Source organism: Rhinatrema bivittatum, chromosome 14, assembly GCF_901001135.1.
Source record: "Rhinatrema bivittatum chromosome 14, aRhiBiv1.1, whole genome shotgun sequence".
Taxonomy (NCBI): domain Eukaryota; kingdom Metazoa; phylum Chordata; class Amphibia; order Gymnophiona; family Rhinatrematidae; genus Rhinatrema; species Rhinatrema bivittatum.
This window is the reverse complement of record NC_042628.1, coordinates 33,351,777-33,366,181: the sequence shown is the minus strand read 5'-3', so window position 1 is coordinate 33,366,181 and position 14,405 is coordinate 33,351,777. Positions and strand designations below refer to the sequence as shown.

The 14,405-nt window shown below is 43.9% G+C and overlaps 1 protein-coding gene across 5 annotated transcripts in view; it reads left to right on the top strand.

The window, feature by feature from the left end:
- Positions 1-2,760, top strand: part of RHBDF1 (rhomboid 5 homolog 1) — a 266,445-nt gene extending 263,685 nt beyond the window's left edge. For all 5 annotated transcript variants that reach the window (XM_029576829.1, XM_029576831.1, XM_029576830.1 and 2 more), the window contains 2 exons: positions 186-339; positions 1,357-2,760. In XM_029576829.1, coding sequence (XP_029432689.1) covers positions 186-339; positions 1,357-1,776 — 574 coding nt within the window. In that variant the 3' untranslated portion in view covers positions 1,777-2,760. The remainder of the gene's footprint in view (positions 1-185; positions 340-1,356) is intronic.
- Positions 2,761-14,405: the final 11,645 nt, after the last annotated feature.

Genomic DNA, 14,405 nt, shown 5'->3' with positions numbered 1-14,405 from the left:
GATTGGCCAGTCTTGGAGACAGAATACTGGGCTTGATGGACCCTTGGGCTGACCCAGTATGCCATACCTTATGTGCTTATGTTCAGTGGGGTAAAACCAGGACTGGCTGCACTTCCCCCATTGACAGACCCTGGTATTATGTTCCTGTCACTCATGTGGTCTAATATATGGGATTTTTCCCACAGGATCCTGCACTGCTTGGTGTCTGTCTGCTTTCAAATGACAATTCTGCGGGATCTGGAGAAGCTGGCGGGCTGGCACCGCATTTCCATTATCTACATTCTCAGTGGAATCACTGGCAACCTCACCAGTGCCATATTCCTGCCTTACAGAGCAGAGGTAAGGGCATGCTCCAAATTCTTTTCCAGGCTGAGCCTGGCAATTACACTCCTAGTAAAGGTTTAAAAATTTGCTTTTATATGTCCTCTCAGATCAGTCTTTGAGATACAGGCTGGGGAGAGCAGTGGACTGATTTTCGAGAAGTGTTTTTTTTTTTTCCAATATGTAGATAAAAGCAGTTGGGTCAGGTTCAATCCGTTTGTGTTTTATGATCTGGAGGCACATTAACTTCCCCTAACATGCACCGTTGAGGAGGGTCCACTGTGGGTCCTACACATTACGCTGTTGAAAATGATAAAGCTGAGGTCATTTTCAATAGGGTAACTTTGAAAAGTGCTAGAGAGTCCACGTAAGTGCATAGTTTTCATGTTCTTCCTTGTACTGTGGAAACGGGCTGTTCATATTCCAGAGAGAGTGAGAGTGTGTGTGTGTGTGTGTGTAATGAAATGGTTCAGACTATTGCTCATTGTTGATTTAGTTTGAGTTGGCCTTTTGGCTTTCTCTTCTCTAGTGAGAGCGAGGGTGGAGTTAAGTGACATATTTAGGGTAGAGCCTGGATTTTATGCTGTAGTATTGTGTTTGGGATGATGACGTGTTAACTTGCTGTTTTATGATGACGCATTTTAGAATATATTGCTACGTACTGTATGCGACTCATGCCCTGTAATGTGCATTAAGTATAGGTTTCTCATGAAAAGAAAGGGAACCAACTGCACATAGGCTATGCCATGCTGAGTTGGCCCATCAAGCTCAGCATCCTGGCCCCAAGCCGGGTCCCAAGGAGCCAGTCCTCGTTGCTGATGCCCAGACATAAGTGCTGGCTTTCCGCAATGTACCCGGCTACTAACCATGCATGGACTTTTCCTCCAGGAACTTGTCCAAACCTTTTTTTAACACCGCCAATGACGTTCAGTAACCTCTCCAAAGCACTGCAAAAGTAGCAAAATAATAACCAGCTGTGTGAAACTTTGTCCCAGGTTGACACGACTCTGTTTTTTTTTGTTTTTTCCCCGGAAGGTCGGTCCTGCCGGATCCCAGTTTGGAATTTTGGCTTGTCTGTTTGTGGAGCTCTTCCAGAGTTGGCAGATCCTGGCGAGTCCCTGGAGGGCCTTCTTTAAGCTGCTGACGGTCGTGCTCTTCCTCTTCACGTTTGGCCTCCTGCCTTGGATTGACAATTTTGCCCACATCTCTGGCTTCATCAGTGGCTTCTTCCTCTCTTTTGCCTTCCTGCCCTACATTAGTTTCGGGAAGTTTGACTTGTACCGGAAACGCTGCCAAATCATCATCTTCCTGCTCATATTTTTTGGCCTTTTCTCAGGTCTGGTAGTTTTGTTTTATTTTTACCCAATCAAGTGTGAGTGGTGTGAATATTTGACTTGCATCCCATTTACAGACAAGTTCTGTGAAAAATACGACCTGGACACCCAACTCCACTGAAAGGAAAAGGGCTTCTCCGTCTCTACGACCAGAAGCTGGACTGCTGTCCGTGGGACCCAGGAACAGCCAGTGCTCACCGCTGTGGAAGATTCTGTGAACACTGAACCTTTTAATCATGTGACAAGTTAAATTCTTCTCCCACTGTTCTGATAATTGAAATGTTATCTTGGCAGGCCATGCATTGCCTTAGGTTGAGAAGGATCATTGTGCCTTACTTCACTTTTATCCTGCTGCCGACCTTCTTTTGTTACGACCTAATTTACAGCATCTTAACCACTTCTGTTTACTACTGCCACGGTGGTGATTCAAGAAAAGGTAGTGTTTTAGCTACCGTTAGCTGTGCAGCAAAATACAAAACTTACCTAGAATATGTGACAGATGGTTTGTTTTTTTTTTTTCCTAGTGGAAAGAGCTTAGCAGCAGAAAGAGGATCTTCCCGTATACTGTTCTGGCAACAGTAATCATAACAAAGAAAAAATAAATTTTTGTACTTACAGAGTGTAGCTTGCAGCCTAAGATCTCAGTCATTTTGTAGACAGGTGACACATTACTGATAGCTGGTTTTAACTGGTCCTCATTTTATCTACCTCAGAAGGATGAAAAGCCAACACCACAAAGATGGTATTTGAATTTGGGTTCTGTACTGCAGTGTAACTTGGTTAGACGTGGTCCTAAATCAGAGTCTCTCTCAAATACTACATAAGCCATAAATCAGGAATTGTCCCATACTGTGCACCCATATATTAAACGTATGCTGAATGACCAGTAGTGCTTTACCATTATTGCTAGCGTTTGCACTGTAATCTTCAAAGATGGCCACTGCTCAGCTACATTTTTTTTTAAATTGTATTCCTCCTTGAGCCTGCACTCTGTCCTCAGATGAGTCATACTCTGCTTTTGGATTTAACATTTTGAGTTGAAAGCACATGGGGGATTGTTTTTCACAACTGAAACGATGAAATAGAAGTCACTGTGAAACAGAGATCCATTTTTACCTCGTGTGACTTCACGCCATGTCTGCTTGGTTTACCGGTTTTTAGTTGGTCACTTACTGCACAGTGATAAGCCAGGGCTTCCCAAACATGTCCAGGTGACACCACAGTAAATCGGGTTTTTAGGATATTCAGAGTGAGCATGCATGAGATAAGTTTGGTCACCATTGTAGGTTGGGAAGCCAAGGACTATGCATTAAGACTTGGCTAGACTAAGAACATAAGATGTGCCATACTGGGTCAGACCAAGCCCAGCATCCTGTGTCTAACAGTGGCCAATCCAAGTCACAAACTACCTGGCAAGTACCCAAACATTAAATAGATCCCAAGCTACAATTCCTTATTGATTAATAGCAGTTTATGGATTTCTCTAAGAACTTATCCAAACCTTTTTTAAACCCAATTACACTAACTGCCATAACATCATCTTCTGGCAATGAATTCCAGAGGTTAACTATGTGTGAGTGAAAAATAATTTTCTCCGATTTGTTTTAAATGAGCTACTTGCTGACTTCATGGAGTGACAACCCCCCCCCCCCCCCCCCGGTCCTTCCATTATCTGAGAGAGTAAATAACCGATGTACATTAACCTGCTCAAGTCCTTTCAGGATTTTGTAGACCTCTCATATCCCCTCTCAGCCATCTCTTCTCCATTAGCTGTTGCTGTCATTTATCGAAACAATCATCCTGAGGTTTGAATATCACTGGTGTCTGTTTTCACCAATGTATAATGTGTCCCACCAGGGAAAAAAGTCTCTGTGGAAGAGTGAGAGCTTTTGCTAGTTTGTACATACTTACTTAGTTTTTGACTTTCAGCTCATATCTGCTCAAGTGGTTACATCAATTTTTCGACATTACTGTACAGGGGGCTGCTGGGACTGATGTCAAGATTAGACAATAGGAAAGTTTGATACTTTCAGGGACAGGAAGAGGTCAGTGACAGCCTGAATTGTTTTGTGGAAAAACGAGGTGGAGGTGGGGAAGGGGTAGGAAAGTTTAGGTGAGTAGCCTGAGCACATGGGAGCAGGAAGCTGCAGTCTGAAGGTCCCATCTTACATAGAGATTCTCAGAGTTTTCATCTACATTTACGTTTATACTCGGCAGCTGGCCTTTTGTGTTACCCCAGTGCATGCAAGAAAAGAGATGCTGCATTTACAACCATTTCCGTTCCCGACCGCCGATTTAATTATAGTTCAATCTCAGCACAGCTTTAAAACAAAAATGGGAGCATGCTGAAGCTCATTTCAACTAAGGCCTTGCAGAATCTGTGACCATCAGCAAAGGGAACTGTTGCACAGGCAGCCATTATAAGAAGGTCCAGATTGTGAGAGACAGAGTAAGATACAAAAGAAGCAGCATTAACATACAGGCCAATGTGGCACCAATCATTCTAAAGCTTTCTGAATGCCTGCAGTATTTCTGGTTTAGAAAAGCCACTCATAATCAATAGAATAATCTTTTTCCTGCCTTATAATATATTTATATATGTACCTAAGGGAGAAAATGAGACATTGCTTACTGGTAATTGTTGCATTAATGCCTCGGTTCCTATCTAGATCTGGGCTTTCAAGGATGAATCCAATTAATATGCATGACATATAGTTGCATACATTTGGTCTAAGACCCAGGTTAATTTGCATAATTTGGTTACCCTCCCCTGTTTAAGGGCCATGAGGTCTAGCATCCAGAACTCGTTCATTAATAGTACCAAGGAATTTGTCACAAGTTTTGGAGTTATTTTTGTTAATTTTGGTGTGTTTGAATAAAAATCAGGAACAGTTGTGGTGCAGCAGTCCGCTGGCTGCTACTGCACCGATGTCTACCATACAGTTAATGTGCCATTTTTAAACTCCCCACCTTGAAGTGAAGACCATGGTCCTTGTACCTAATTTGTTCCAGCTTGAGTATGCCTATTTATTTATTTAATTAAAAATATTTCATTTCACTGATAGATAATGCCAATTATAATAAATATAATATAAAGAGCCTGATTTACTAAGGCGTTTCTCCCAGTCTGTGTCTATGGGAAAAATGCTTAGTAAATGAGGCCGTGAATTAGATAGATCATCTTTGTTTATTTATGACTTGCCTTTTCAGCTAAAGACTTCAAAGCGTATTACAGATAACACCACAGCTCATTTTGACATAACATGCAGTATATCAGTGAGATTAAGCAGGGCTAGGATTCATATAATTGCTAGACAGGCACAATAGAAGCAATGATTACATAATAGGTAAAGAGGATACAAAAATAAAAAAAATATATACAGGAAAACGAAGATACAAAAGTAGAATCCACCTCCCTTAGCTTTCAGTATACAATTAATCAATTTGTAAAATGAATGAAATTAGATCTTACCTGATAATTTTCTTTCCTTGAGTCCAGTCAGACCAGTCCGGATAAATGTGTTATGCTCACCGACCTGCAGATGGAGGCAGATCAACAGGTTCACTAATGTCACTCCTTATAGGCAACCGCACTGACTTCATCCTGTCAGGATTATCTGTAACAAGCTAAGTGGACAACCTGAATGCAAACTAATCAACAATACCTTCAGTTGTGTTGGGGTTTTTTTGGTAATCAATGGACTTCCAAAAGAACAAGGAAGCAGAAAGAAAACAGGTTGATAAACAGACGAGAAATACTCACCTGCTCTAGGTGGAAGCAAACTCATTGTTCCTCTTGACCATATTAGTTTGAAAATGCATAGACACATCAGCTTGGCAGCACAGGGAAGAACCTGGACTGGTCTGACTAGACTGAAGGAGACTTATCAAGTAAGAAGTAATTTCTCCTTCCTATTCATCCAGTCAGACCAGTCCAGATGAATGGGATGTACCCAAGCTACGCCCGAATAGGGCAGGGAGCTGCCAAGTCTGCTTTCAGCACCTTTGAAGTGAACAAAGCCTTCTCCTTGACAGCAACATCTAAGTGATAATGCTTAGAAAAGGAATGCAAGACTAACCAAGCTGCCACCTTGCCATTATCCAACAGCGACATCAACCTCAGTTTAGGCCAAGAAGAGGCCTGAGCTCTTGTGGAATGAGCCCTCACCTGTTTCAGTAAAGAAATACCAGAAAGCACATAGACTGCTGTAATGATTTCCTTAATTCAATGAGCTATTGTGATTTTAGTTGCAGCCTCACCTTTTTGCACTCTGCTATATAGAATGAAAACTTGAGCAAATCTTCTGAAGGCATTAGGGACCTTGAGGTATCTTAAAAGAACTCTTCATATCCAAAACACGAAGCAGGTGATACTCTGCCCCCCTCAATACTTCTGTTGAATGCATCAAACAAACCGACTGATTCAAATGAAAGGCAGAGACCACCTTCAGCAGGAAGTAAGGGACCATACATATCCCGGTCATATCCTTCATGACCACAAAAAGAAAGAAAGCACCTGCAAGTCCGAAATCCTCTGAACAGAAGAGAAAGCAATTAGAAAAACAACTTTCAAGTAAGCAAGTTTCAAAGAAATTCCTTTGAGAGGTTCAAACTGCGACCCTTCCAAAAAGGACACCACCAAATTCAGATCCCGAGATGGAACAGGAGACCTTAGTGGAGGTCTAATATGCTTAACACACCTCAAAAATACAAGTCACATCTGGATGTGACAACAAAGATCTACCCAAAATATGATCCCCACAGCAAGAAATAGCTGCAGTCTGTACTTTCAAGGAAAGTCCTTCCTGCAAGAGATCGAGAATCATAGGCACTGACACTTTACCAGGAGAACACTGTTTTTCAAGGCCAGATTCGTACATAGGCCAAATATATGGAGAGCATTCTATCTTTTAGAAAAGTTGCTATCACAGCTTGAGAATATCCCTTCTTAACTAATTTTGCCCAAGGGCCACATTGTACGAAAAAATTGAACCAGATCCTCGTGAACTACTGGACCTTACAAAACCATCTCCTGTTTGGACAGGAATTGCATGGGCCTTCCATGAAGCAAACAGATGAGATATGCATACAATGTATATCGCAAGATTCTCTTAAGGACTCTTCCTATCATGGGCCATGGAGGAAAGACAAACAGGAGTGCGTCTGTTGGCCACACTTGTACCAGAGAATCAATTCTTGATGACCTCTCAGTCTTCCGATTGAAGAAATTTTGTACCTATGCATTCTTGAAAGTCACAATAAGATTGATCATTGGTAATCCCCATCTGGCCACAATCATATCAAAGATTAGAGATGTGAATTGGAACCGGAATCGGTTTGGTTCCGGTTCCAATTAAAATCGTGCATTTTTTTTTCGTCCGGCCCGATCGGGTTTTTTTTTTTTTTTATCGGCTGCGCCTGATCCGATAAACAAAAAACCCACCCCGACCCTTTAAAACCGCTCCCTTAGCCCCCCCCCCCCCCCCGACCCCCCCCCCCCCCCAAAATGTTTTAAAATTACCTGGTGGTCCAGTGGGCCCCGGGAGCGATCTCCCGCTCTCGGGCCGTTGGCTGCCACTAATAAAAATGGCGCCGATGGCCCTTTGCCCTTACCATGTGACAGGGTAACCGTGCCATTGGCCGGCCCCTGTCACATGGTAGGAGCACTGGATGGCCGGCGCCATCTTTAAAAATGGTGCGGGCCATCCAGTAGCTTATTGCCAAATAAAAGGTAGCTCTTAAAAGGAAGCTTGGTCAGGTTAATCTTAGGGATAAAGTCCACTGATTAATTTCTCAGCCAGAGAAGCCATCTGACTGCCTAATAGAAGCAATTCCTCTAGCAGAAGAATGAACTAATTCAAAGCAGGCATCGGCCAAGTATACAGCTACAGCTTCCAACTGAGGGTTATCTTTTACTGTCATCCTGCACCTGCTGTGCCAAGTGCATACTGGATCTTACTGCAATACCGCTACAAGCTCCTATTTGAAGTGCCTTACTAACAATTTGAAAGGTCTGTTTAAGGACAGACTATCTTTCTGTCCTGAAAATCCTTAAGGCCTGCACCTTGCTCAAAGGGGGGGAATAATGGTTCTCTTGGTTACCAAGCAGACCAACACATCCACTCTGGGAAAAATGAAAAATGTCATAATGTAGAGGATCCAAGGAGTATAACTTAGCTAGCGAATGACCTCCCTTCAAATTGGGCAATGTGAAGTAGATCCCTGTGGTCCCATCAAAGGCATGAGCTCTGCTTGTTACTCACCCAGGCTTTCCCTCCGCTCTCCAGCCACCAAGAGGACTAAGAAATCCTAGCCCCTCAGATTGCCCAGGTCACTGAAAACCCTCTTTTTACACCATATGTTTTGCACTTTATTGCTGCCCAATAGCCCATACCTTAAAGGAAAAGCAACCACAAGAATAAAAAAATGGAAGAGAAGAGCCTGGAGTCACAGTTAGGGAGAGAAGGAGGGGTATAAGAGGAGGAAGGGAAGGAGGGTATCCCAATCAGCCCCCCTGGAAGTCCCCCTTGTGCTGGCTCTCTCAACTGAGGGAGGGAGCATAGGGCTTTCATCTCAGGAGCAGAATTCATTTTAAGCTCTTTTGTGTGTGTGTATATATATATATATATATATATATATATATATATATATATATATATTTTTTTTTTTTTTTTTTAAACTAACCAAGGATCCCACTCAACTGAGGGAGAGTTAGTCTTTCCCCTCAGGAGCCTCCTGTAATTTTCCTTTTCAGCCTACCAGGCCGCCATCTACAGCACGGAATTCATGCCTTTCATCTGCTGGAGACCGAGAATACTGGCAGGCTGAAGTCAGCACAGTTGCCTATAAGGAGTGATGGCAGCAAACCTGTTGATCTCTGTCTCCATCTGCTGGTCAGTGAGCATAACCCATTCCTACGGACTAGCCTGACTCAGTGAAGAGGAAAGCTTGGTTAGACAAGTTTATTTCCTTTACTCTTTAAATTTCATTGGCAGAAGTTGCAGACTACAGAATTTCATTCTAATAAAAAGAGAGAGGAACTAAAAATAAACAAAATGTTAAAAAAAAAAAGAGATGGGGCAGCGATGATAAAACATCAGAAATGAACTTGTCCTATTTCTACTTTTCTCTGACTATACAAAGTATATGGAACTAACACAGAATGAACTGAAGCAAAAGGAGGAACCAGTATTGTAAAATCCATTAAACAATTGTGAAAAGGAGCCAAGTTACTAACCATGAACAGAGCCTCGGCGCATACATGTATGTAATGTACTGTCTAAGTACATTTGATGTGCCAGTGTGCTCCAAGGAGAGTGAATGACTAAACCTTAGTAACTGCTGAATGGGAAAGGACAAATATAAATCAGCATCACCGTAAAAGAGGTAGCAAGATTATAAACAAACTGCTTGTGTGTGAACTGGCAAAATCTTTTTGAAATTGTATTCTTGCCAGCAGGCAAAGCAAAGAAGAAACGGACGTGGCCCTGATACTAACAACATTTTCTTTAGTGATTTTGCAGGTATCCTTTAAAAGAAAAAAAAAAGGGGGGGGAGGGGGAGGGGAGAAAATGGATGGCATTATCAGTGTAAGAACATACTGAAGAAACTATATGGAAATTCATTTGCATATGAACCACGCTGTTTAAGTAACATAGAAGTGACTGAGGGTAATATTCAGAGCCATTTCCCCAAGGTAAGAGAACTGTCTTGAGTCAGGCTAAAATTGTGCATAGGTTTGTCTTGATTACATTGTAAGCTCTGCTGAGCAGGGACTGTTTTTATGTGCTTTTGAATAATACTTGTATGTCTAGTAGCACTATAGAAGTGATAAGTAGTTGTAGTGGTTCTATAGCGCACTTACATTTAGCTGGATTGAGGGAGGCATTCCCAGGAGTGAGTTTTGGGCAGAATTGTAAATTGTATTTTCAAATCTCCATGCATTAATTTTTCACAGAAATTTTATACACGGAAAAAGCAGGTGCAAAGTCTGTGCATCCTTTGTTCATGTGAGCAAGTTTCGAAGGAAGGTAAGTGCAAGAACTTTAAATCTAAGTGAACAGTTTGAAAACTGCCTCCATAAGTGGAAACCGGGAAAAACTGGACAATGAAAATTAGTGAAAAAGTAAAATGCAAATAGAGGAAGAAATATTTTAAAATAAAATAACTATAACAAATGGAAAAAAGACAATATTCTAAAATTAATACATTTTAATAAATCTAAATTAAAATGTTAAACAGAATAAAATGTGTGTTTAAAGCAGGGTTCAAAGCCTGCTGACGCTCTTTGTGTGCTTGGGCCAGTCACTTCATTCTCCATTGCCCCAGGTGCGAATAAAGGATAATTTTCAAATATCTCCGTGCAGAGATATACTATGGTATTTTATGATCTGCGTGTATCTAGTCTGTGCAGCTTATAAAAATATGCATACATCTGTTCCCCAATGTATGTTACATGTGAATATTTGCAGTGCATTGAAGGTGCACATTTTATTTTATAAATATGCATGCATATATTTTACATACAAAAAAAATATATAGCTTGTACACATAAAGCCCTGATAAATGACCCCCTAAGGTTGTTCAGCTTGGAGAAGAGATGACTGAGGGGGGAGATGATTGAGGTCCACAAAATCATGAAAGAACTTGAATGGGTAAACGTGAAAGTTATTTACTCTTTCAGATAATACAAGGACTAGGGGGGCATGCCATGAAGTTAGCAAGAGGCACATTTAAAAAAAAATCACATTTAAAAAAAAAAAAAATCAGAGAAAATTATTTTTCACTCAATGTATAATCAAGCTCTGGAATTCATTGCCAGAGGATGTGGTTAAGGCAACTATTGTAGCTGGGACTGAAATATGTTTGGATAATTTCCTAGAGAAGTCTATAAACTGCTATTTATTAATAGGGAATAGCCACTGCTTGTTGCCAGCATTAGTAGCATGGGATTTATTTAATGTTTGGATACTTGCCAAGTACTTGTGCCTTGGATTGGTCACTGCTAAAGACAGGATACTGGGCTTGATGGATCCTTGGTCTGACTCAGTATGTCATATCTTATATTACATGCAGAAGTAGGTATTATTAAAATATCTGTGCACATGCTTGAAACCACCAGTTTGCTGATACCTCCCCCATACACCCCACTCAAAAATAGCAGACAACAAACAAGTCTGATTTCAATTGCGCTAGTTAATTAGCAGGTATAAAATTGCATGAATAAGTCGCCTAATATGTTCACGCAGATCTCTTCTAAACCAACAACTTAAGCGCATACCTCTTGGCCCCACTCCAGAATGGCCCTAGAATACCCCTTTTTTGCACAGGCAAATGTGCGTACGTTTGATGATTATAAAATAGCTTGCATTGGCGTACATGCTACTTACCGGCGTATATACTACTTTTATGTGCGTAACCCCTTTAAAAATGTACTCAGATTGCAAGCCCTCTAGGGATAGGGGAATACCTACAGTATCTGAATATAATCTGCTTTGAAGTGGCTGACCAGTCATGAAAGGTAGAATATAAATAAAGATAAATTTAAAAAATATAAAAAAAAAATTATTGTGAACAAAAATATGAAAGAAATATAGGTAACAATGTATGGCTATAACTTACCCTCTAGCTCAACATATGCTTAATTGTGTCTGATAGCACAATAAGCACAAAATAAAACTGCTACAATCCACTTCCAAACAGTAGAGGCTCAAAAGTTCTGGCATCTTATTATACAGAAAGCTGCTATCATGTGAACGTTTGCCGAAGACGGTGGGATGAGGGCAGTATGGAGAAGTGTTCTGTAAGATAAGTGTGCACTAATAACTCTATAGGATGAGGTTCTAGCCCCTAAAGAGACAGCAACAGATAAAGGACCATTTGGTCTTCCCAGTCTGCTGCTACAAACTCTACTCTCTGGTCATCTCCCTCCCTTGCTCTACCACTACGGTCCCTTAGATTTTGTTACTATATTGGTTCCCACTGCCTCCAGTGGAAGTCTATTCCAGGCATCAATCATCATCTCATTTTCCGACATTCCTTTTGAGCTTCCCTCTCTTCAGCTTCTTATTCTATGGAAAATGCTACTTTTTGATATCTCCTCTTTCCTAAAGAATAAATCTTTAGCTTCTTCACTCTCTCTGTGTATGGCTTACAGTACAAGCCATGCACCATTTTGATGGCCATGTTCTCAATGTCTTTTTGTAGATGTCCAGAACGGAACACCGCTGTCAACTTTTTTCCTGCATCTCCTGTTTTAATGTAAACCGGTATGATTTGTATATTATACAAGAATGTCGGTATATAAAAATAAAAAATAAATAAGATAAGAAAATTATTCCTTACCTGCTAATTTTCGTTCCTGTAGTACATAGGATCAGTCCAGACCGTGGGTTATGTCCCCCGTCCAGCAGATGGAGTCAGAGCAAACTTCCGAGGGTGCTGACATATAAGCAGGTGCACCCTCTAGGGATCCTCAGTATCGAGAATATCAAAGCCCAGAGAAAACAACACTAGACAGAAAAGTAGGATGGATCAAGCACCAATCAAATTGTAACCACAGAACATCTAACCAATGCAACTTGCAAGGAGAACTGTGAAGAACAACAACAAAACCTCAGAATGTAGGAGTTGGAGGGACAGGAGATAGAACGTACACGAGCAGGCGTCTGACCATTACTTAAGAAACCCGGGTGGGCGTCTGGACTGATCCTATGTACTACAGGAACGAAAATTAGCAGGTAAGGAATAATTTTCTTTTCCCTGTACGTACTAGGATCAGTCCAGACCGTGGGATGTACCAAAGCTTCCCTAAACCGGGTGGGTCCCTGAAGACCCTGCTCGAAGAACCCTGTCCCCAAAGGAACCCGAATCACCTACCGGCAGTTGCAACCGGTAATGCTTCGAGAAGGTATGCAGCGACTTCCATGTCGCCGCGCGACAGATTTCCTGAATGGGAACATGTTGAGACTCAGCCCGGGACGTGGCCAGGGCACGCAACGAATGAGCCCGGACTACCTCCGGGGGCGCCTTCCCGGCGCCGATGTAGGCTGAGGAAACCGCTTCCTTGAGCCAACGTGCGATAGTCGTCTTAGACGCCTGCTGGCCTTTCTTATTACCGGACCAAAGCACAAAGAGATGGTCGGAAGCCCGGAACTCATTGGTCACCTCCAAGTAGTGCAGCAGAGAGCGCTTCACGTCGAGACGCCGGAGGGCCTGAGGCGCATCCGACGGGAAGGCCGGCAATTCCACCCACTGGTTCAAATGGAAGGACGACACCACTTTAGGTAAGAATGAAGGCACCGTACGTATAGAGACACCCGAATCCATGAAGCGGAGAAACGGTTCCCGGCACGAGAGCGCCTGAAGCTCGGAGATGCGTCTCGCCGAGGCAATGGCGACCAGGAACACCGTCTTAAGTGTGACGTCTTTGAGGGAGGCCTGCCGTAGTGGTTCGTAGGGAGCCTGTCCAAGGAGACGGAGAACCAGGTTGAGATTCCAGGAGGGATAGGGATGACGCACCGGCGGCCGCAGGTGCTTGACTCCCTTGAGGAAGCGCGAGACGTCCGGATGAGACGAAAGGTCTGGATGTCCCGTGGTACGAGCCAGGGAGGCTAGAGCCGAGACTTGCACACGCAGGGAGTTGTAGGCGAGACCCTTCTCCAGGCCCTCCTGGAGGAAGGCCAGGACCTGACGGAGCGAAGGCGCCGTCGCGGAGGCCCCATGTCCAGCACACCAGACCTCAAATACCTTCCAGACCCGTACATAGGCGACTGAAGTGGATGTCTTACGTGCCTTGAGAAGAGTGTCTACCACGGCTACTGCGTATCCCTTGCGCAGGAGACTCTGCCTTTCAAAAGCCAAGCCGCGAGACAAAAGTGTTCCGCCTGGTCCGAAAATACCGGACCCTGATGGAGTAGCCGCGGAAGGTGTGACAATCGCAGAGGTCCGTCCACCACCAGGTTGAGTAGGTCCGCAAACCACGGGCGCCGCGGCCATTCTGGCGCCACCAGAATGACCTGCCCTGGATGATCTTCTATCCTTCGCACCACCTTGCCCACCAGGGGCCACGGCGGGAAGACGTACAGCCGAACATGAGGTGGCCAGGGTAGCACCAGGGCGTCCACTCCTTCCGCCCCGTGATCTCTCCTCCGACTGTAGAACCGCGGAGCCTTTGCGTTGCCCGACGTTGCCATGAGGTCCATGGCAGGAGTTCCCCAGCGCCGCGTGATGAGCGACATTGCCTCGTCGGAGAGAACCCATTCCCCCGGGTCCAAAGTCTGCCGACTCAGGTAGTCCGCCTGAATATTGTCCACGCCTGCGATGTGGGAGGCCGCCAGGCGGTCGAGGAACCGCTCTGCCCAGGCCATGAGGCGGGCCGCTTCGAGGGCCACCCCCGGGCTCTTGGTGCCTCCCTGTCGGTTGATGTAGGCTACCGTGGTCGCATTGTCCGAGAGAATCCGGACCGCACGCTGCCGGATGAGAGGCAGGAATTGGATGAGCGCCAATCGGACTGCTCTGGTCTCCAGGCGGTTGATCGACCAGGACGCCTGTTCCTGTGTCCACTGCCCCTGAGCTGAGCTTCTGAGACACACTGCCCCCCAGCCGGTCAAACTGGCATCGGTTGTGACCACAATCCAATCCGGCGACTCCAGGGGACAGCCCTGCGCCAGGTTCCTGGGATCTAGCCACCAACGAAGGCTGAGTCTGGCAGCCGGCGGAAGAGGTAGTATCGCCTGATAGTCCTGCGAG